The sequence below is a fragment of the Octodon degus genome, unplaced genomic scaffold (genome assembly GCF_000260255.1).
Source record: "Octodon degus isolate 3935 unplaced genomic scaffold, OctDeg1.0 scaffold00031, whole genome shotgun sequence".
Classification (NCBI taxonomy): domain Eukaryota; kingdom Metazoa; phylum Chordata; class Mammalia; order Rodentia; family Octodontidae; genus Octodon; species Octodon degus.
Window position 1 is genome coordinate 12,056,734 of NW_004524607.1, and position 23,746 is coordinate 12,080,479.

The window sequence follows — 23,746 nt, forward strand, 5'->3', positions numbered from 1 at the left end:
TGGTGAAGTATAACGTGATATTTACTTTCAATAAAAAAACTCTTCCTCCAAGTGACACTGCCCATGGAGGGCCACGAGTCATGCCAGCTGACTCATACTGTCCATTACCAAGTAGATGCAAGGATCAGAGCCCCTTGAGAACCATCCCCAATGTCTCTGCTGCTTCTGCCACCCACTGCGATGCAGTCACAAACAGTGAGGGTCTGCCTGAAGAGACGAAGGTTTTTTGTGGCAACAGTGAAAGCTCTTCCTTTTGACTGTGCCAAAGGGCTGGTCTATGAGACCCCGCAAAGGGACTGTATCCAGCTGGTCTTGCTGAGTGGCATGTGCTCCTGACTCCAGGTCACCACACCTGGCACACTCGGATCACCTCCTTCAAGGCCTTCAACCCCTCCATGCTCTTGTCCTTCACTGCCATGGCGAGGAGGACTGCTCTGTTTCCAGCTTCTTGAGACACAAAGGACACCAAGTTCTTTGCAAAGACATGGATGAGAGGCTGATGAAAGGGAGGAAACCATGGTGACTACAGAGATCCTGGATTTTTTTTTTTTTTTTTTTCTGATGCTTTCATTAAGTAATTCTGGCTTCCCACACTACAATTAAGTCTGACGCTGCAATGACTCAAAAGCTCCAGGAGGCACTAGAACTCAGGTGTAAACAAACCACTACAGAGGCATCATTAAGCTTATTTCCTTGGTGCCATCTTTGTCTCTCTCTCCACCTATTTCTAATCTGGAAGGACTCATGAAAGACAAGCCTGCAGAGGGAGATGCTGTCAAGTGTCATGGAGCACATGCAGCCACTCATTAACATAATGTATCAGGACAGGGTCAAACTGAGGAGGCAGCCCGCATTACAAAATCAATATCTCCACTTATCTGCTGGATAAAATGCTGACAGGCTGGGAAGCGCATTACCAAGGGCAGGCAGATGCCCTCAGACCCACAAAGGTCCCTGAGAAGGGTGCCTCTGTTACGCCGTGTGTGTGTGTGTGTGTGTGTGTGTGTGTGTGCGCGCGCGCACGTGTGTAGATGCTTCATAGCCTACTGAGAATCTGCTGCCAGGAAAGAGGTTTCTCTTCCACCCTGGGGTTCCTTCCCAACCACTCTACCTCATCCTGCCCGAGAAGGACTTTTGTGGTGAGCACCGGCTTGCTGATGTCGTTGGCCACGTTGCTGGGCTCCAGGGAGACCAGGGTGCCCATCTTCCCGAACTGGGTCACCACCACCAAAATGTGGCTGCTGAAGGCCGTGCAGACCACCTGCGTGGGGACTCCGCACACCACTTCCGTCTTCTGTTTCGATACCACCAATGGTTTGCTTTCCATGGTCCTGCTCTTCAATGGCGGCTTTAATTTGGTTTAAAAGGACAAAGATAACAAGGACTGAGTCAATCAGTGTAGGATATGACATGGGGCTCCAATAGAAGTATCATATAGCTTTAAAACAGACGCACAAGCAGGTCCGCACAGGATTCACGCGGGACTCTGGCCGCAGGATGACTAAATAAACCGCCCCGCCCCCCACCCCCGCCCAGTTTACTGGGGCTCGGGAAACCGCTCGCCACACGCATACATCCAGTTTCCTTTACTGGAACCTGGGAGACTACCCACTCCTCAGAAAAACAGGCCTCCCGCCTCCCCCCAGGTGCAGCTCACCACTACACGCCGCGCCGGATATGGCACCGCGAGAGCGACTCGGCCCACCCCCTCCTGCCGGAAGTGCAGGCCTGGGGCTTCCGGTCCTGGACCGCTGGGCGCCTGGTCCGTAGGGCGCCGGCTCCGTAGTGCCTCCGGTTCCGCTCTATGTGATGGTCCGGGTGTCCGCTTTGCGGGGAGGGCGCTGCAGCCAAACTCAGGGTCTCCCCGGCGTGCTGAAAGCGCGCGTGGGGTATTACGCGAGCCCCGGGCTCATTGCGGCGCGCCGGGCACTGTCTGAGCGGTTACCTACTTTTTTTTTTTTTTTTGGTTCCAGGAATTGAACTCAGGACCTTGTGCTTGCCCGGGAGGCACTGTGCCACTGAGCTATATCCTTGGATTGTCTGAGCGTTTACGTTGAAGTAGCAGCACCTTTACTGTTTATGTCTCAGGTTCCGGGGGCAGAGCGACCCGTGCCCGCGGTGAGGCCGCGGCAGAAGAGGCCCCTTCCCTGCCAGGTGCCTGCATCTATTAGTACCTGCAAGCTGGGGCTGGCATTAGCAGCAGGATAGATGCATGGGTAGATGACAGAAAGTGGCTTGAGCCGTGAGACCTTTCCCGGCGGTGAACTCTCCAAAAAACCCTCTCAAGTTTTGCTGACCATACACTTGGTCCTCAGGAAGCCTCCAATCGCTGGATTCTCGACTCCCTTGCCTGATTTAATGCTTCCCTTTCTATCCATCCTTGGTCAAATCAGATGAAGCCCGCTCCTTCCAAAATGATTTCTGATGTTGGCGTAAAATAAAAGTGGCACATACAAAACACGATCAAAATAGACCATAAATCAAGAAGTTCATTTTTTAAACATTCTTGCAGTGGGCACACAAAGGAAAAGATTAGAGTTTCGTGGTGCTAACACTCAAGAAGCAGGAAGCATATCAATTTCCCAGCGAAGTCTTTTTCGCCTGTTCTAAATTTAAACACATATCCACCCACACTCCCCAAAAGTAAAATGCCAGTATGTTGCTTTGCCAAGTGAAATCTTCAGAGGGGGCACTGATTTTATTCGCCTACTTATGTATTCTCTTTCAGGCAAAAGAGGCTGAGGAAATCTGACTCTCACCCAAACAAAAACCTCAGAAATAGACTTAACCATCTCAATAAAAGGGATGTTGGAGAACAAGGTGGACTACATTTTCACGCCACTGTTAAGTGTTAGTCTGGGTCTATGATAAAGACCTAGTATGAAGGGAAATGAGGTGAAAGGTTGTCCTAGGTTGAGTTGTGTGGTCTAGGCAGGGGCCTTGCTGGTGGCCTAAATGGATGTTTGGGTAGAATTTACACACTTGGAAGGATGGGTAGAAGGTCTCTACCTGCTGTTGATTGTTCTCCATTTCATAGGGTAATTGTGCTGGAAAGAAAGACCCCTTACGTGGGAATCAAATGATATCAACAGGGGAACAAGATTTTGAGAAGTTCTTGAAGAATGAACATACAAACAAGAACCACCCTCAAATAGCATGAATTTGTCTTATAGTCAATAAATTTTGGTCATGTATGCAACTGTGCATTAATTTGTAGAAACAACAATGAATCAAGTGCTGATTTGGCAGGGTCCTAATTTTGCTAACAAATTGTGTGCTAGCTCAACATATTATCTTTCCCATTGTGTGTGATTTCCCCAGCTCTGTTATAAAGAGGGTTGGTTTTTTGATAATTTGCAAGTGTGCCATTAATTTTCCTAAGAGCCTCTCATAATCATTTGATATTCAAATTGTTTCTTGTTGAAGTGCCAGCAGGCGTTGGCCTTGGCAGTTTCCTCCTCCTCAATCATTTGCCTGTCTGGCTTTGCCAAACCCTCCCACACTTGCCAATGGCTTTGGGCTCTGTCTGAGCACCCCCCACCCCGTTACAGTCCTTGTATCTCTGGAATGATTTACAATTGACTTTACATTTCACTGTACTTACAATATGATTCTGGGTCCTTTCATGGAAACTAGGGAAAGATATTAGAGCTATATGAGGAGGGAGGTTTGAGTGGAGATCAGTATGTGAACAATCAAATCACTAGTGTAGCTCAGCTTATGGTGCATACCTGTAATCTCAGCAATCTGGGAAGCTGAAGCAGGAGGATCAAAAACTCAAGCCCACACTGGGCAATTTAGTAACTTAGCAAGACCTTGTCTTAAAATAAAAAATAAAAAAGTCTAAGAATGTAGCTCATTGTAAAGGCCCTGAGTTCAGGTCCTAGTACTGAAAAAAAAAAAGCTTTTAGTGCAACTTTTGTATTATGATATTTTCCTATGCAACTGCATAACAGCAGGGACTTAGATGACCAAATCTTTAGACTATGAGGATTTCCTACATGTGATCTCTCAGACTGGGTAAAATTTGAGGCTTTAGAATCAACCATTTTGGCTTTCACTAACTGTGGTTTTGGGGAATTTATTCTGTTAGCCTCAGATTCTCAACTTGGACATAAAGATACAATTGTACTTGTCGCATAGGCCTTCGGGAGGAGGTTTGTATAGTGATTCCCTGGAACATCATAAATTTAGCTATCAAATTCATTATTAACCAACTCTTCTCCCTATCCTTAAATAAATAAAATCCTGCTGCAGTACACAGATGAGCAACAGCGTGAGCACAAGCATCAGGACCCAGTGGGGCCCTCATTCAAGGCGCTGTTAGCTGCTCCTGACCTACACTGTGGGAACCTGCTGTCCCCCAGGTTCTGACCACCAGGCTCGCCACGGTCCAGGGTCTGCATGAGCAATAGTCCTGTGGACACAACATCTGCTCTGTGTGTCTGTGCTACATGATAACAGGTAGAACCATTTTATTTATATAAATGATGTCTTCCTCATTTCTCTCAGACAGGTTTTTATAAGGAACCAGTAGCTAGAAATATATTTGTGGTATAGGTCTGAGTAAGGTGTTAGGCATAGACACTTTATAGAGATTATGTATTTATATTAGTTTACAGAGGCTAGAGATTTAGGTTTTATTTATATTATTGATTTTTAAATTTTATTTAGATCACTGATTGTTTCATTTTGTTTGAAATGGGGTCTCTCTGTGGAGTTCCAGCTGGCCTTGAATGGACGGTGGCATTCCTGCCTCAGCCTCCCAGGTGCTAGCGTTATAGGCACTCATTGATATTTTGGAACAAATGAAGGGAGCTACATCCACTGGGATTCCTTCAAGTGTAGGTGACAGATGCTTATGCAGAACACCTTGCAGAAATGAAGGCGCAAAGACCCCAAGGATTCTTTCTGCCTGGACTTCGCACATGTCTTGGATCGGTTCTTAACTGCATGTGGCCTTCTTTCAGTAAAATTGCCTGTGGTTCTGGTTCTTCCTCAGCAGCTTTTCTTGCTCTGTATTCCCAGTAAAAGTCCCAGATAGATTCTCTTTACAATGTGGTACACTTACGTCCCTGAACTGATTGCTGTTTTTAAAAATGAAGTGGAGGACCAGTCAGATAGCTCAGTGGACTAAAGTGCCTGCTTAGGTCAAGCACAGGGCTGGGGTTCGAGCCTGGAGGGCCAAGCCAGCCATGCCCCGGGGCACACTGAGACAGCAATTGAGACTGGGCATGCTGGCGCTTGCCTGTAATCCCAGTGCTTGGGAGGCTGCAAACAAGAGACTCACTATGAATCCGATCTACATAGTGAGACCCTGTACTAAATATATTCAAAAAAATGAAGTATCAGACTTGTAGAGATCCTGTACCAGATAGGATTGGCATCCCCAGAGCTGTCTCAGCATCCTCAGTGCTTAGATTACAGGCAAGCACCACCACATCCAGTTTCAGGGGCTGGCACAGCATGCAGTACCTGGGATCAGAATCCCAGTCCTTGCACTTGCCAGGCAGGTGCGTAGGCTGCTGAGCTATCTCACCATCTCCTCCTTTTCTTTCTTTTTCTTTTCCTTTTATTATTTTTTAAGACAATAAAAATTGTTTTTTTTAAAAAAGAGAAACAATAGAGAATTTCACTAAACAAAATAATAGGAATTCAACAATGTTTGTTATATTGTATAAAGTTGCCTTCAAATTAGTTGTTTGTAATACCAGACATATACATGTGAAATTGGTTTTAAAAAAAGTTATAAGAAATTTAAAAGGACAAGAAAAAATTTAAAAAAATGACGTAGAGCTAAATGTGGTGGTGCATACCTGTTAGCCCAGCACTTGGGAGGCTGAGGTAGGAGAACCCCTACAACTTTGAGGCCAGCCTGGGCTACATAGTGAGTTCAAGGCAAGCTTGGACTATGTAGCAAAACTCTGTTTTAAAAAAAAACAAACAAAAAAACAGAATGCAAGCAATGACTTTTTGTGCATTTGAGAGTTAAAAAATACTTCTAAATTGTGCAGACCAAGTGAAACCCTGAAGACACTGTAGATCCTTCCCTAAAATACAAAATAAATAAATAATGCAAACCAAAGATATCATAACAAAAATTCTGTGCTGTGTAGAACTCCCTGTTCTGGACACCCCTGGAAGCCATCAACTCTATCTCTGCATCTGCTGTCATGACATTTCATAGAAATGGAGTCGTTGGTGGCCTCTAGCATCTGGCTTCTTTCCCTGAGCATCACACCTCCGAGGTCTGTCCACGGTATGCCAGGCCTTTCTTCCTTTGGGAGAAATAATTTCTTGTTGAATCCTTGCAAGGCTTGCATGGCATCACATTTGCCAAAGGGCCCTGTCCAAACCCTAATTTGTAGGAGGTGCCAAACAGAACATCTGCCTCTCGCGGGATATGGAAACCACCATGCCAGTTAGTGCGCAGATGCGAGTGGTGACCAGTGCTTCCAAGTTCTACTCTCCCAGGCTTCTGTGAGAAGCAGAGACTAGCCATGGCACCACGACCAACCTACTCACTCCTAAATCCCTCTTCAGGGCCTGCTAAGTGTCAGAGCAACCTCAGCACCACCAGACTCCTATCCCCAGAGATGAGGTGTGATTGCGGCACATGAAGACAGCAACCCAGAAGCAGCAGAACATTCCAGAGTAGAATGGCCATGGGGGAATGACAGGGACCCTTTCGCATGCTGATGGCCCTGGGGCTGACTGACAGTGTGCTCCTGGACTCCAGTTTTTATACCTAATCTCACTGGTGCTCTTGGCTTTTCACCACTGGGCCTGGCCTTGTGGCCACTGGGGCCACTTGGCCCCTTTCTCCTGTGGCAGGCTGTGTTTCTATTCAGCCACAGGGTCACAGTGGGTACAAAAGCACTGGACTACACGGCAGGGCAGACACGGGTCACTCTCATTACACAGCTCCAGAAGACAAGGACTACCTTGCTCAGTACCCTGTGTTCTAGAAAAATATAACAATCCATTAATTTTCTTCAAACTATGATAACTCAAGTTGTGGGGTGGAATAGAAGAGACATGTTTGCCCCTGAGGCTTTTGGAACATAAACAATTAAAAGCAACCAATTTAAAATTATATATATTTTATACAGAGACAAACCATGAGTTGCCTACATGAAATCTACATTTTCCCTGGGGGACATTAATAAGCACTATTAAAATCCAGTTTATAAGAAGGATCCAGGGAGAGGTTTGTCCAGGAGGAGAAAATGTCCTTTACCCAGGATGCATTTGGAGATCCTTTCCCAGATGCTCAGGTTGGGGCTGGAAGGAGAGGTGCGGATCCCGCGGAGACTAGTGTGCTTTACTGTGAGCTCTAGGGATCCTGACCTTTACGGTTTTGTCAACTGGAGTATTTTGTGTAACATCACACAGTAAATACAAGGACTTGTTGGGCCCAACCCCATCATGGTGCAGATCTGAGTGTTTAGCCAGTTCCCTTTGTTTTCTGTGGAACCAGCTAAGCTCCAATATTACAGTCTTCTTGCTGCTACAGCGAGGAGTTCTGCCCTCATTACAAATATTGAAACCCGCCACCTCACATCAAGCACTGTTTGTTTAGTTCTTGAAGCAATGAAACCTTAATCCATGTACAATTTCTGAGAGCTTTTATTTCAATATTTTAAGAAGTTATTTCCCCTGGTAAAGAAGCCATCCGGTTACCTGTGTGCTGCCATACGCCCAAGTTCATTAATAAATTGAGGCCCATTATTGCTGCTGTTCTTCTCTTCAAGGAGAGGACGTGTGGTCAGTGAGCTGCAGGTCACATCCAGGGAGCCTAGATGGAGACAAGCGAACCCAGCCCTGCCTCTGCTCTAACTTGGTGACTGCTTGGGACAGTTCCATTCCCCTCTCTAGGCTTCCCTTTCCTTATTTGTAAAATGAATGCATGAGCCAGGTGGCCTTTGAGTCTTTGTGTTGGTGGCTGTCACATTGTCCACTGCAAGGCTGGTGAGACAGCTCAGGGGACTAAGTGCCTGCGTAGGCAAGCGCAGGGACCTGCGTTCGATCCTTGACACCACAAGTAGCACTGGCCCCACCCCTGGATGCTCTGAGCCACCCACTGATACTGCATGTGATGGTGCACTCCTGTAATTCCAGCATTGCGGAGGCTGAGACAGGAAGATCACTACAAGTCTGAGTTGTGTAGTGAGATTCTGTACCAAATACATAGAAAAAAAGCACATTGTCCAGTGTCTCTCTCTGCTACAAACCTAGGCGCTGGGTGGAATGGGGCTACAGAGGAAGACATGGCCCAGAGTTTCCACCCCACAGCCTCACCTTCCCACAGACCCAATGTGTACCTTAGAGCTGGGGCAGAGGCCCTAATAGCACACACATTGGAGGTGGCCCTGGCTCAGCACGGGGCTTTCTGACCATGGTGCTTTCCAGAGAGGAGCTGCAGCATGTCATGGCAGCAGCATGTGGCAGCCAAAGCATTCAGCTCAGGAATCAAGGACTACAAGAGAAAGGATCCCCTAAACTTAGAGGGCTGGGCCCCAGTGACCCACAGCCCTGCTGCTGGGCCCCAGTTCCTAAAGGTCCCACTCCCCTTCAATAGATCTGCCCTGGGGAGCAAGCCTGTACCCCAGGGGCCTCAGGGGAAATCCAGATCAAGACACAGTAGATGGTGTTGTTGTTAGAGGAGTTAATAGCACACAGTGTCCCAGAACACGGTGCAATGTAAGCCTCCTTCTATTGTGGATGTCACTGGCATCCTTGGGTACGCACTTCTGATTCCCATTGTGTGTGCCTGCACGTCACCACTGGGATTTCCTCTGAAAGGGCTGAAGTTGCCAACCCACCCTCCCGTCCACCCATTCATTCACCCACATCCCCATCCATCCAGCCACCTACCATCCACCCCATCAATCCATCCATCCATCCATCCATCCATCCATCCATCCATCCATCCATCCATCCACTTACACAATCACCAACCCATCCATTCATCCATCCATGCACCCAACACCCACCCACCCATTCATTCACCTATCTATTCACTAACTCATCCACCTATTCACCCATCTCTTCACCTATCTACTTCCCCATCCATCTACCCCAAACAACCCCCATTCAAGAACCCAACTACCCATTCATTCACCACCCAACTTCCTATTTATCCATCCATTCATCCATCCATCCATCCATCCGTCCACCCACGCACCCATCCATCCATCCATCCACCCACGCACCCATCCATCCAACCATCCACCCACGCACCCATCCATCCATCTACCCACTCACTTACCCACCCACCCATCCCTGTCTGTCTGCCCACCTAATCATGTATCTCTTCACCCACACAATCATCCATCTACTCTCTATCATCATCCACCCACCCACCCATCTACCTGTTCATTCATTCAACCATCCATCTACCCTCTCACCCACCCTTAAGAGATGCTTGGTTATCTTCTAAATAAGCACTTTCTGCTACAGGGTGGTTTAGGAGCCTCTTTATATCCAACTTACTGTGAGATCAGACAGGTGAAGATAATATATCTGTGGGGCCATCTAACATTGGGTAAAAACAGGAAAAACCCATTGCTAGCAAGTAGGACAGGCAGTCATTCCAAAGGGAGTGGAAAGGAAGAAGAAAATACTCACCGTAGAAAACAGGTATGAAGGATGAGATTTGCCTATAAACAAAGAAGTCCTAGAAAAATCAGGCTCCTTGTCTGGGAGCAAAGCCAGCAGCAGCACTGTGTTGTGGAGATCACTAGGTACGTTAGAGTAGAATTAGGTGAGACCTCCAGTTTCCATGTTCATACATCTGTGGACCATTTGATGGAACCCAGGGGGCTCTACCACTGAGCTACATTCCCAGCCATTCCTAAATTTTATTTATTTATATTTAATTTTGAGACAATGTCTTGCTAAGTTGCTCAACTTAAACTTGAGATCTTCCTGCCTCAGTCTCCTTCAGGTGCTAGGATTATAGGTGTGTGCTGACACACACCTGGCTTCGTTTGAATTTTTCAGACCTAGTATATTTTATAAACATCAAAGAAATAAAAAGGGTAGCTAAGGAGCCTGGGGATGCAGCCACAAACCCCAGGAGAATCTGGGGACAGGACTGAGGTTGAATGAGGGTGCTGCCGGGCCCAGCCTCAGGGAAATGGGCAGAGAGCCTGTGTTACCAGAGAATGTCTCCGGGAGGCAGCAGAGGCCACAGAACGCTGGGGCTGGCAGGAGCCAGGATGGCTCAGGGCTGGCTTGGCTGGGACAAGGTACCCAGGGACCCTTTTCCTCAGGCTGCACTAAACCAGCCATCCCATCAGGAAATTCTCTGTGTTCCCCAGAAGTCTAGCTCAGTCCTTCACCTGTCTCCATTTCTGTCTCTCTCCCCATTGTAACCTAGTGACAAAGCACTCTGTCCTTTGGAGGCCTTGGTGTCTGGATTTTCGGTGGAAGTTGACTGCTGATCCAGAGTCTGTGCACTGTGCAGGCAATGCAGACCACGGTGGCCTGGCAGAGTGTCAGGTACACTCTGGGGGCAGGATTATAAATGCAGACAGTGACGCGAACCTTCACATCAGGGATTACAAACAAAAACAGAGAAGTCCATGCTGACAACAGCGGCTGTGGTTCTGGAAGCTGAGTGATCCACGGTAACTGCTGCGAGGGCTCTGGTTTCTCTTTGACTTTCCTGGCAGGTCTAGCGAAAAGGGAAACAAGATCAGGTCTGCAAGCTCCTAGCTGCCTGTCCTTGAGCTATCAATCTACCAGCTACCCAGAAGGAAGGAGACTTCCCAAGCTACTCATGGCTCTGGCAGTCTCTGCAGAGTTTTCTGGAGGACTGGGACTCCTTGGGACAGTGCCAGGGGACTGCCTGGCATGTGTGCCCTGGGCAGATTTATGCTGCTCACCCCTGCAATTGCAGTCCCCCAAGGTCTGGGCCTGCCTCTCCCAGGCTATCAGCTGTGAGCATCCTGCTTTGAGGAGTTGGGGCTCTGGGCTGGGCTTGCTTTGGGAGAAGGCATAATTTACGTGCAGTAAAAGGTGTCCTTGAGGTTAAAATGTGTGCTGATGCTGTCACCCCAAATTCCCTCCTATTTCTTTCTGCAGTCAGCATCCCCTGTCGGTTCTGCCCTGCCCTTTTCCCTCTTCTGTCTTTGGCTTCCATCTGATGGACTCATGCTTTGTGCAGTCGGGGCCATGATGAGGTACACAGAAGGCGCCCAGCCCCAGGCCTCGGCTCAGGCTCACCCCAGCCTGTGTTGGTGCTTGTTTCATTGTTTGTTGTGATATTGGGGTAGAACCCATGGAGATGGGCTGCATTCTCAGCCCTTTTTATGTTTTATTTACAGACAAGGTCTGACGAAATTGCTAAATTCTCTGGGCTGGAATCCCAACCTGAGACCCTCCTACCTCAGCCTCCCGAAGTGCTGGGATTACAGGTCTGCACCACCAGGTCCAACTTGAGCTGCCGCATTATGATTTTTTCTTAGGGCTTTTTTCCCAGTTGGGCAATAACCCCTCTCATGCTCAGGAACAAGGCGGGGATGTTTCTACTCAGCCACAGTATCATGCCAGATTTGGTGTCCTCAGCCTGCTGGCTAGTGTCTGTGCCATCTTCTGGCCATCACTGTCTCTCTTAATACGCTGCTGACCCTTGTCCTGCCACCATCTATCATCCTGTCTCTCGGGCCTTCATGACAGAGTTGAGTGCCTTAGGAATTAATGGCTACTGTCTCATGCTGTCCCTTATCAAATGCAACCAGTTATCAGTTGACACTTTCAAGGACCCTCTCTCCACCCCATCGTATTGTCAGTGGTTCCTGCGAGGATAGCTGTATGGGGACAGCCTGCATGTGAGGACTACCCGCACAGCATCTCCACGGTGAGGCTGGCACGAATTTCTAAGGAGGAATCAAGAGACACCGGAGAGTCAGCTGTGATGTTGGGACCCCCAAGCCTCACTCAGAGTGGCCTCCACCCCAGGGTGTCTCCATCAGGTCACACACTTGTGTGGCTCTGATAGCGAGTATGGCTGTCCCCTTGGCTCCGCCTGACACTTGCATGAGGATTGCATCTTCCTCTGAGGAGCTTCCAGGCACACCTCAAGGCCCCCTGCGGTGAGCCTCAGGTCCTACCCCCTCCTGGGAGCCCTCCTGGGTGAGCAGATCCCCCACAAGTGGACTCCAGCCGAGAACCATCATACACTTGCATCCTCAATTGCTCCAGAACACAGATCCAGTGAGCAGTTTCCGGAGTCCTTCCTTCTTTTGTGAAGATCCAGGGTGACACTTCTGCTGAGTCTGGACAGATGGTGCCTGAGAGTCCACCTCAGGGCCCTCACGTAGGCATGGCCCCAAGTATTTGAGCCTTCGTTGCCTCCTCTGCTGCTTCTCCACAGAGCAGGGCTTTTTTGCTGGTGGAAGGAGGGGAGGCTGCAGCCTCTTTGTGCTCTGAGTTGGCAGAACCCCAGTCCCGAGTGTCCTTTGTCCTTCTAGGGTGTGGCTGGGCATCTCCTTCCTGGTCAGGACCTGGGACTGCTATGTCACTTACTGAGGAGCCTTTTCTGCAGGAGGGTCTTGCAGAGTGACCTCGTGGGTCTGCCTGGGCCTAGGAGAAGGACTGAGGGTGCTCCTGACCCCAGCCCTGTGTGACCCTCACCTGTGACGTCTCCCACCATCACCACTGGCTCCTGGCCCTGTGTCTGGTTTCCCTCTTGGTCCCCAGGGCCTGTGGTTGCTGAAAGAAAGGCTGTACCCCAGGATCGGAGCAGCCCAGAGCCAGAGAAAAGAACGCAGGGTGGTGATTTAAACTTGTTAAGCCCAATGAACCCGCCCGCCCAAAGATCCCAGTCTGCGCCCGGCCTTTTAATCTCGTTGGGGCCTCGGGATAATTCATTTAGCTGTGCTGATCACTGGAAGGTTAATTCAATTGGACTTGGGTTATTCATTTGTGCCCGGATTTGCTAAGTGTCACTGAAGGTACATGAGGTCTTTATTATGGGGGCGAGATGGCTTCATTAGGGTGATGCCAGCCCATTGTCTCCTCTTCCCCCCTCCTGCCCCCCTCGTCCCTTTCCCTAATCTTCTTCCTCCTCCTCCCTTCTTCCTTCCTCCCTTTTCTTTCCCATCTCTTCATCCTCTCTTCCGTCTTTCTCCTCCCCTCCTCTCTCCTTTTCCTCCTCCTCTCTTTTATCTCCTTCCCCCTTTTCCTTCTCCTGTGCCTCCTCTTCCCTCTGTACCCCCATCTTCCTCCTTCCCCTCCTTCCTCCCTGCCTCCTCCTCCTCTTCTGGCTCCTCCTTCTCCTCTTACTCCAAGCTGGAGTGGAGGATGCTGGACCATGGGACAGAGCTGGGTGGTTCTGTTCCCCATCGAGCTGGCTCCAGCCTGGTAACCACAGCCTGCAGGCTCTTGAGTCTAAAATCAGCATGGGTGGTCTGCTTCTCAGGTTCATCCAGCAGGGTCCAGGTTACTCACAGGAACTCTGGGACCCTCAGCCTTTACTCTTGTATTTGTCAACATTGGCCTGTAGCTGGGCAGGTCATGGGAGGGTAGTATCCCTATGCTCCACCCCCTTGACCTGTGCCAGGGGAGCCCACAGAAAGTGAGCACAGTCAGCTGGAGAGGGCATGAAGGCTTGGAGCTGATCATGGTGGTGGGCACCCGGCCAGGTCGAGCAGGGCCTAGCAGCCTAATTCTTGGGCGAGACGCTGCTGACTCGTTCCTTGCTCCCAGCTCTGTGTCCTTGAGGCTGGGCAGGCAAAGGAGGTGGTTCCTGTGACACATGAGGGGTGGTCCTCAAGCTGCCCTGCACCCTGCCTGGCCACACACTCTTCTGGGATGTGGGCTGCTGCTGCAGGAGGAGGATGGAGGTTTGGGAGCAGAGGCCCTGGCATCAGCTGCACCACCTGAGCCAAGGCAGGGAGGGTGGCAATGCCCTGGGAGTGTGGAGGTACTGGGGAAGGGCTGCATTCATCACCGGCTCTCTGCAGTGGGCACCCGGAGCAGCACAGGGGTGGAGAGAGTGGCAAAGACTCCTGCTCACATCCCTGCACCTGGCTGGCTCCTTTGGCTCCTTCTAGAAACCAACTCTCAGTTCAGAGCAGAGGAGGGAGCTGAGTACATGCCCTGTGTTCAAGGGACCCTGGGCTTTCCTTTTGCTGAATGGTGGAGGAATCTGAGGCTCAGAGAGGGGAGACAGTGTTTCAGGGGTCATGTAGTTCAGCAGCAGCAGAACAGGGATCGAGAAGAGGCAGCCAAACCTACATTGATCCCCACACTTCTGTAGCAGAGCTCCATCCTTAGCCTTTTATATATTTTTTTTTATATTTACTATAGGGTCTATAGGGTCTCACTACACAGATGGGACTTGTAGTGATTCTCCTGTTTTCAGCCACCCAAGTGCTGGAATTACAGGTGTGCGCTACCACGCCCAGTCTCAATCACCATCTCAGCATGCCCCGGGGGCAGGCCCAGCATGGCACACTAGGGATCAAACTCTGGTCCCTGCACTCTGCCTAAGCAGGAGCTTTAGTATGCTGAGATACCTGGCCTGCCCAAACCTTTTATAATTTTTTGAATTAAAAAATATATATGTATTTCTGTTTGAGACAGGGTCTTTCTAAGTTTCCCAGTTGGACTTGAATTTGAGGTCCTCCTGTCTCAGCTTCGCAGAGTGCTAGGATTATAGGCATGCACCTGCACACCTAGGATCCAAGTCCTACATCAGTTTGTCACCTTGCAAAGGTTCCAGTCAGGGACTAGTAATGCCACTTTCCAAAGGCAAGGACATGGAAGCGCAGAGATGAGTAGTCCCAGGCACACAAATGCCCCGTTGCAGAGATTCTTGCTTCTTAAGCCTCTAGCCTCACCTCTGTATGGAGGGCTCCGTGTTCCCTGGAGGCTGGCACGGGCTAACACCGTGGTCTTGGTTTGGGTCCTTTGGAAGCTGACCCTGGGAGGAGGATCCAGGAATGCCGCTCTCTTTGGAAGCTGTCTCTAGGAAGTTGAAGCGGAATGGGAAGTATGTTCTATTTTCCAGAGAAATAAAACCAAAACATGGGAGATTTTGTACGTGAACATTGGCTCCCAGAGGCTCCTGGAGGCCAAGATGTCCCAGGATCTGTGTCCTTGAGCTGGAGACTTGGGAAATCCAGAGGTAAAATCCCATTCCAAGGCCTGAGGGCTCAGGGAGCCATGGGGGTGGAGGAGGGGAGCCCCGCCCAGCCCAGTGGAAGTGCATGAGGCAGAAAGGCCATAAATCCTTTCTTCCGCTTCTGTCCTTTGCTCCATTCAGCCCATTAAGGGGACAGAGTCTGCCCACTTACATCTGGGGCTGCCAGCTTACAGAACCCTCTGACAGTCCTAGAGCTGATCTCATTCTGGGACACCCCTAGGCACACCAAGAAGCAGTGTCTTACCCGGTGCCCACAGGCCAGGCATGGGATCAATGACACTAACTACTGTAGGTGAGAGGCTAGGGGGAAGTCAGGTGTGCCCACACATGGAGCTCCTCTGAGAAAAAAGGCTTTGGCAGATTTAGACATGGCTGTCCTGGGCCTCAGTGGGACAGCTGTGTTCCTCCTCTTAACCTGAGGATGCCTCACTGTCCTGGAGAGACTGAGACCCAGAGTCTTTTTTTTTTAATGTATTTGGACAGGGTCTCACTATGCAGCTCAGACTCACAGTAATCCTCCTGTTTTCAGCTCCTCAGCGCTGGGATTACAGGCGTGGGCTACCATACCCGGTTTCAGTGGCTGGCTCAGCATGCCTGGGGGGTGGGGCTGGCATGCTCTGTGGTGCCAAGGATCAAACCCTGGTCCCCGAGCTTGCCTAAGTAGGTGCTTAATCCACTGAGCTATCTTGCTGGCCTGAGACCCAGAATCTTGATGAAGTCAGAGTCAAGACCCCTACACTGGGAGCCCCACCTCAGTATCCTCCAGTGTGTTTCTGGATGGTCCTTCATCCAGCCTCATGCTCCGACAGTGCCTGACCACACTGTGGGGTGCTCCAGAAACACCACCAGAGCAGGGTATGACTCTGACCCTCGTGCATTGGTAGCTTTTGTGTGTCACCAAGATGGGGCTCCAGGATGCCCAGATGGCTGGCAGAGCATCATGTCTGGGGTGATGGTCCAGGCAGAAATGGGCACAAAACCAGGAGGAGTGAGGAGGCTACCCTCCCTAGTGAGGACACTCCATCTAATTCATGCTGGGAGGCAAGGATGGGATGAAGAGGAAGAGTGACTTTTGTCCCTCTGGAGCTGGGTTGTCTTCTGCCCTGGGACACTGAGGGGTTGGTCCTCAGGCCTTTGTGGCAGGTCTGACACTTAGTGCAGCTCCCCCCCCACCGCCCAGCTATTTCCCAGGCCTTTGAGTTGGACTGAATTTATCCCAGATTCCCTGTCTCCTGCTTGCTGGAGATGGCATAGGGTGGGGCATACTGGTCTCTGATTTCCTGAGCCAGTTCCCACCACCACCTCTACATCTTTCCATCTCTTTCTCAACACACACACACACACACACACACACACACACACACACATGTGCACACACGTACACGCACACACATGCTCATGTGAAGACAATGTTCAGGATTCCTTGCTCTCACAGCCACACATCCATGTACCAACATGTGAGGTAGAGTGCCAGGCCGGCCCTGTGGACTGTTTCCTTGGTCCCAGCACAATGTGAGACTGCCCTCACGTGGATGAAAGGAGGGGAGGTTCAGGGAGGGGGATTTCCAGAGTCCTGGGAGATGGGTCTGAGCCATCTCAGGGCCAGCAAGCCATACACCTATGTCCACAGTGGGATCCAAGAGGAACCAATGTAGATTAGGCTTAGAGGCTCCTCTGCTGCTGTCACCAAGGCCATTTACCAGTGACGCCCAGGTGGTCCAAGGTGAGGGTTTCTCTTATCCTCAGGAGCCTCTGCTGGGGGCCGTCTCTGGGTGGCTTCCTCAGTGTGGTGCTGGGAATGGAACTTGGATCTCACAGATGCAGGGCAAGAGCTCTATGCCTGACTGCTCCCCACACTTGGTCTACTCCCTGCCCTGGAGTAGGGACAGGGAAACTTAAATGCCAAGAGACATGGAAGGAACCTCTGCAGGTGGGTATGGGGCAGCAGGCCCAGGGAAGGGGCTCAGAGGGCCCTGGGCTCCTTGGCTTACCATAGAGGCACAGAGGGTCCTGGGAGTTCACAGCAGGTGCATATTTATTGCTTGGTGGATAAGGAGAAGTGATCAGCCCATTGCTCTCTCTGGCCATCCCTGGGGCAGCTGGCTGGCAGCAGGTGGCCTGAGGCACGGGGAGCACTTCCTATCCTTGCCCCACATCAGTTCCCCAGCATCACACCTGACCTCCCTACAGCTTCCCCTTTCCCCTCTGCTGCCCCCAGCCTGACTTTTCCTTACACAGTAGCCAAAATCTGGCTCCCCCAAGTCTCTGCTTCTTCAAACACCCTCTTTCTCAGCACCATAATTTCCCATTTGTAGGTTAAGCGGCACCTGCGGTTCTCTGCAATCTGCTAACTCTTGGCAGCTCCCAGAACTCCTTGAACACCTCTGTTGCTCCAAGCCGGGAGCCAGTGGCACAGAGGCACAGAGATGGGGTGGCAGGAGGCTGACCCTGACCACATGTGGACAGGGCCTGAACTGCTCACTGCTTGGCTGGACCCCACTGGACCCTGAGAAGAGGCTGTGCAGAGAGGCTGCACGCCACCAGGACTCTGCCTGTGAGGTTCTGCTGGCCAGGGCAGAAGCTCCGGATCCTTGGCTGAACCCACAGAACAGCATGCAGAGGAGCAGTGGACACTGTGACTAGCTGCAGGAAAAGCCATGGTCACTGGGATCTACATCCTTCTCCAACATTTGAAGGCCAGCAACTGTTGAGGTTCAGAGCCTTTCCTGCAAGTGTGTAGGGCAGCACCTTCTAGCATCTTCTTTGGTCCATGCAAACCTCTGGCGCACACTTCAGTCTGTCCCCAGAAAGCCAGGGCTCAGGAGGCAGGTGACTGCCAAGCCACTGGACAGCAGTGGCTGAGGGACAGGAACCCAGGTCACTGAGTGTCCTGCTGTGTCCTGTCTGTGAGTCAGGGGCTGCAGGCCAAGCTGATGGTGTTGAATCTGGGGAGCAGGCACCAGGGGTCTGGTGCAGGGTGCAGAGGAAGGGGAAGAGACTCTCCTGGAGTCAGGGTAGACTGGGCCCTGGGGTGGAAGAGGCCACTGCCCAACAGCAGGGTGCGGGGGAGAAGTCTGCAGAGATGGAGGGGTGCTGAATGCACAGAGTGCATAGAGGCAATGGACTGGCTGGATCCTGGGCCTGTGCAGCTCACTGCTTGGCTGGACCCCACTGGACCCTGGGAAGAGGCTGTGCAGAGGCTGCAGGAGACCAGGAATCTGCCTGTGAGGTTCTGCTGGCAGGGGTAGAAGTTGCCTGGGGAAGCAGGTGGGGAGGAGCCCCCAGGAGGATTGGCAGGAGCCCCCTGAGCCTGGAAGTGTGACTGATTTCCCCAAGCTTCCCTGGCTCTCTGAGTGCGTTCCTGGGCCACCTCTCCTTCCCCAAACCAGAGCTGTGGGCCAAGGAGATAATGTGTCCGTCCTTCCTTCCTCTTCCTTCTTCCCTTCTCCCTGGACCGCCACCTTCCTCTCCTAGTAGTCTGGTCAGGCCGCAAGTCTAACCTAACTTAGGACTCAGAGGTGAGAACTCCTCCTTCATAGAGAATTGCTGCTCAGCAGAGACTGAGAAGCTAAGACATGTGCGGCTGGGGCCCCCAAGTGCAGTGAGAGCTACACAGGCTGAGAAAAGACCATTTGGAGGGGGGCCAGGAGGGAGGCTCCAATGAGCAGGAGACTTTCAGGCTGGGGGCCGGGCAGGCTGAAGGTAGGGAGGGATGCTAAGACAATTGGTCTCATGGCAGGGCATTAGGAACTATTGATAGCACCAGATGCCCCAGTATCGTGGGATGGGCGGGACTTAGAAGACCCTTCCTGCAGGAACCTTGGTCAGCATACTACCCTAGTCCTTCAAGGGAAGGGCAGTCAGGGGAGGTGGCCCAAGAGGGAGACAAGTCCTTCACTGATTACCTCACACTTCCCCAAGCAATTGCACTTCCTTCCTCGATAAATCCTTAGGGGCCAAGTGTTATTTAACCCACTATACAGATTATTACTTCATTAGTGAAGCCACACAGTGGGGACCGAGGGACTATTTCTCTGCAGAAGCCCTTGCAGACATCGACCACTAGAAATTAATTAAACGCTTCCATCTCTCAATACCTCTCAGCTGCGACACTTCCTTCCACTCTGTCAGAAGACAACAGCCATGTGACTGCCAGCACCTGCTGGCTGGACCCTGGCAGCATCTTGGGGATGCTGGTGATATAGTATGACAGACATCTGGTACTTGGGTGATAGCTATGGCCCTGGGTGGTGGGGTCCAGAGTGTTCCAGGGACCCCACTCTGGCCCCCAGAGCCCAGAGAGAGGGGATGCGCCTGTCCACTGGAGCTGGAGCTGATAGTGTCCATCAGTTCTGTGCAGACTTGCACCCCAGTACTTTCTCTCCCCACCCTGAAGGAGGTGCAGAAAGGCATCTGAGCAAGAGAGTGAAGAAAGATGGGGTTCAGGAGGAATCATTCTCCCCAGGGCCCCACCCATCCACCTGCTGACCTCCACTTGCTCCTTGTTGGGGCCAGGCACCAGGTGGGCTCTAGGGTTACCCCCGGATTCAGAGGGGTGCTGTGCCTCCCTGCTAGAGTTCATGTGCTTGGGGGCAGGTGTGCAGGAAGAAGAGAACATTAGCCAGTAAATGCCCATGTTTCAGATAGCAGTTGAAGCCACGGAGGTGCCACTGCAGAGGCAGGCGCTGGTCCCCCAGGGGTCTCCTAGGCAGTGGCCCAGGGAGGTGGCCTTCAGATGTGACCTGAGTGTCAAGGTGAGGTCAGGCAGAGGAGGCTGGAGAAAGGGATTCTGAGCAGCAGTCACTGAATGTGCAAAGGTCCTGAGGCAGGACTTCGCTGAGTATTTAGGGTAAAAGAAGGCAGTGGGTGAGAGCCCTGCAGCTATGACAAATTCCCCGTGAACACAGCAGCATAAAACAACAGTTACTGGCTGTATGAGTGCAGAGACCAGACGTCTAAGCCTAGGTATCTGCAGGCTGGCTCCTTCTGGAGGTCTGAGGAGAATTAGCTTGAGGCTTCTCCCCAGCCTCAGGCTGCCAGAATCTTTGGCTTGTAAAGACCTTCATCTTACTTGGCTTCTGTCTGTCTCTCTCTGCCCACCTCTCTTCCCATAAGAATGTCTGTCACTGGATTTGGGGCCAATGAATCTAGAGTAAATCTTTTTTTAAAAGACAGGGTCTTGCTATGTAACTCAGGCTGGTTGTGAACTCATGGAGATCCTCCTGCCTCAGCTTCCTGAGTACTGGGACTACAGGCATGTGCCACCACACCCAGTCTAGAATTTTTCCCCCATAATTTTATTGATAAACAAATAGCAATGAGACAGTTTCAAATCAAATTGGTAGGACAGTTTCCATAATTCACACACTGCATACATTCTTCCTAGTGGTTAATTGCTATATAAGATACGGACATGATATCCTATTTACAAACACCATTAGAACAAATCACTCTATTCATTAAGAGAATGTAACTATATATCTATCCTAACCACTTTGAATACACAGATACAAAATGGACATTCATCTGTATCCCCCTTTTTTTTGTTAAGTTCTGTTATTTGAATATTATAGGTGTGTAAACTCAGCAAAATATTCTAAAAGAGTTCAGTAGCCCATAATAGTATTGGGTCTTCTGTTTAACTGGCAATGTCAGAAATTGTTGACCTGAGTCCCCCACAGCTCAACATAACAGCATGGCTTTACTTCTTATACTTCGATTTTATACTTTTCTGCTGGATGGTTGAGACCAAGGTACAGCAGGACCTGTGCAACCCAGTCTAGAGTTTTTTTTAAAAAATTATTTATTTATTTATTTATTTATTTATTTATTTATTTATTGTGTGTGTGTGTGTGTGTGTGTGGCCAGCTCAGCCCACCAGGGGGCGGGGCTGCCTGGCATGTGGTGCTGGGGATTGAACCGCGGTCGCTGTGCTTTTGCTTAGCTTAGCTTGTTCTAAGTAGGTGCTTTAGACCACTGAGCCGTCTCACCAGCCCCCAGTCTAGAGTTTTTAACTACCTCTGCAAAAGCCATTTTTTCAAATGTGGATCCAGGCACAGATCTAGGTGTTAGCACTTGAAAAGGAATTTCCCCGGCGGTCCTAGAGCTTGAACCCAGATAATGCTGAGCCACATCTCTGGCTTTTTTATTTTTATTTTTATTTCGAGACAGAATCTCTTTAAGTTGCCCAGACTAGACACGAAGTTGCATTCCTCTTTCTTTCCTCAGCCATCTAAGGACTTAGGATAGCAGGCATGCATCATTGTACCCAGCCTGACAGACCTTTAAAGGGCCACATCCAACCCATGCAGGCAGCATGTGCTTGGTGTGTTGTGACTCAGGAGGCACGTGGGCCCACATAGGCCAGGGGAGGGGGCAAGGACCCAGGGCTGAGATGAGAAGCTCACTGTGCTCTGCAGCCCCTGGCAGCCACTGCAGGACCTGCAAGGATAGCCCATCTGCCTTCTCTCTGGACAAACAGACCTGGCTGCGTTGTGTGGGACAGGTTGCAGGGACAGAGGCTGTGGAGCGAACAAGGATGAGGCTGCCACCAGGGCAGGCTAAGGCAGGACCACAGACCAGATCCTGGACTTCCTTTGGAGGGTGATCCATGAGTATTTGTGGAGGGCTGGGTGTGGGCCCTGGAAAAGAGAGGATTGTTCCCTGGGATGTCACACAGACTATGGCACAGGGACACAGGAAGCAGGGAGCACAGGCAGCCCCTGAGGAGCATGACACCATGCCTGGCCTGTAGGTCTGTGTCCAGGTGGGGCTGGGCAGAGGGCCAGGAGGGAAACAGGTGTATCCTGAGGCCTGCAGCTGGACAGGGTGTGATAGCATGGTTTAAAATTAAGGCTCATTTAATAAACACAGCTCCTGGCCACTTTGAGGTCTCTAATGTGTCCTGGAGGGACTTACAGAGGCAGAAGTGGTGCTGGTTACAGGGCGTGACCCTTTCTCATCAATTGCCTGGTCTCAGACCTGTGATCTTCCCCTCCCCCTACCAGGGAGATGCTCCCTCACAGGTGCTTCACAGGTAAACACATCTGCAGCTGAGGCTGAGATAACAACAGGGGTTGTCCAGGCTCATGATGTTCACTGGGCTCTGTCCCTAGGGAGCTGTTGATGTCATACAGGAAGCCTTTGGAAAGAGGTGGTTGTCTCAAGGGCTTGGACCAGCAATGGACAGGTGCACGGCAGGCTCAGTGCACATTGGGTGTGGAGAGATGTGTGGGAGACTGGGGCCTCTGGGCAGCAGGACAGCTTGGCAATATAGGAACTGTGCAGGCATAGAGGTGTGTGGATGGACAGGCATATGTGCAAATATATGGATGGCTAAGTGCATGCTTATGTGTGTGGATGGGGAGAAATTTGTGAGTGCACAGAACTGTGAGTGGAGAGTTGTATGCACAAGTGTGTAGATGGACAGGTGTGTAGATGAGCAGGTATGTGGGTAGACAAGTGTTTTTACAGGTATGTGAATGGACAGGTGTGTTTGCAGGTGTGTGGATGGGCAAGTGGATGGACAGGTGTGTGGATGGACAGGTGTGTGGATGGACAGGTAGGTGCATGGACTGGTGGGTAGACAGGTGTTTGGAGGGACAGGTGTAGCCTCAGAGATCTGGTGTTGTCCAGGGCTCTGAGGTCTAGCTGGCACTTGAAGTCTGGCTCACATTGACCACAATCCCCAATCACAGGGTGTCAGCCAGAGTCTCAGTGCCCTTCAAGGAGAAGCAGCAGTACAGATACATGACATCTTGGTGGCAGCCCATTCGGCAGCTGTGTGTGCCACCTGGTCACAGAATGCCTTTTTCTTTCAGCCTGACCTGGCTGAGGTGGCTACTGGGTGGTAGGAACATTAAGTCAGGCTGGCAGCCAGGCACCAGGGACCAGAGTTGGGCAGGAGTCAAGGAGAGGGTGTTGGGTGGGAGAGCAGGTGGGTAGAGCCACCCAGAATCCTATGGGCTCTGGTGGGTGCTCCCCATCGTGGCTGGTGGTGTGGGCAGGTTCCTGAGCTTGGGATGGGCTTCTGGGGGGAGTATAAAGGAACAATGAGGGATGTCTTTTGTGAGCCCAGCCGCTTTTAGGAAGGTCCATGGGTGATGCTAGACAGGAAGCCATAGTGGAGCTGGCCCAAGAGCCCCGGGGCCTTGGAGGGTTCTGTCGCCCAGCCACTATGCTGCCTGCTTGGGATGAGGTACCCTGGGTGCCCGTGTGTCCTCCAAAGAGCTAAGCAGCCCTCAACAAGTCACCTTGTGTCTTTGCTGGCAAGGGCACTGTAGGCTGTCGGTTGTGAGCAGGGTCAGACGCTGCGTGCAAAACACCAGCAGATATGGAGCCCCAGAGCTTAGCTGTGTTGCTCAGACCAAGGGGAAGGGTCCCCAGAGCAGCAAGAAAAGACTCCCAATTCCTTCAGCACTGCAAGGGGTGCAGGAGATGGTGTCCCTGTATCCCGCTGGAGGCTCAGGAAGAGAGGACTCGGACAGCTGTGTGCAGGATGGGGAGCCCAGGCCTGGAGGAAGTCAGGTAGAGACAGGGAGCGGGGGTAGGCCTGCCTCTCCTCTTCGAGCCTGAGGATCATGGGGCCTG

At 51.0% G+C, this 23,746-nt stretch overlaps 1 protein-coding gene across 2 annotated transcripts; it reads right to left on the minus strand.

Moving 5' to 3' along the window:
• On the minus strand, positions 1 to 1,715 carry Psmg3 (proteasome assembly chaperone 3). 2 transcript variants are annotated; one of them, XM_004629595.2, is made up of 3 exons: positions 1,658 to 1,715; positions 1,112 to 1,348; positions 1 to 496 (listed from the first exon to the last, which is right to left on the minus strand). In XM_004629595.2, the coding sequence occupies exons 2-3, from the start codon at positions 1,325 to 1,327 to the stop codon at positions 344 to 346; spliced, it is 369 nt and encodes a 122-aa protein (XP_004629652.1). In that variant the 5' UTR covers positions 1,328 to 1,348; positions 1,658 to 1,715; the 3' UTR covers positions 1 to 343. The 2 variants fall into 2 exon arrangements, with proteins under 2 accessions (XP_004629652.1, XP_023569265.1); XM_023713497.1 differs by lacking the exon at positions 1,658 to 1,715 and adding an exon at positions 1,456 to 1,581.
• Between the last annotated feature and the right edge of the window lie 22,031 nt (positions 1,716 to 23,746).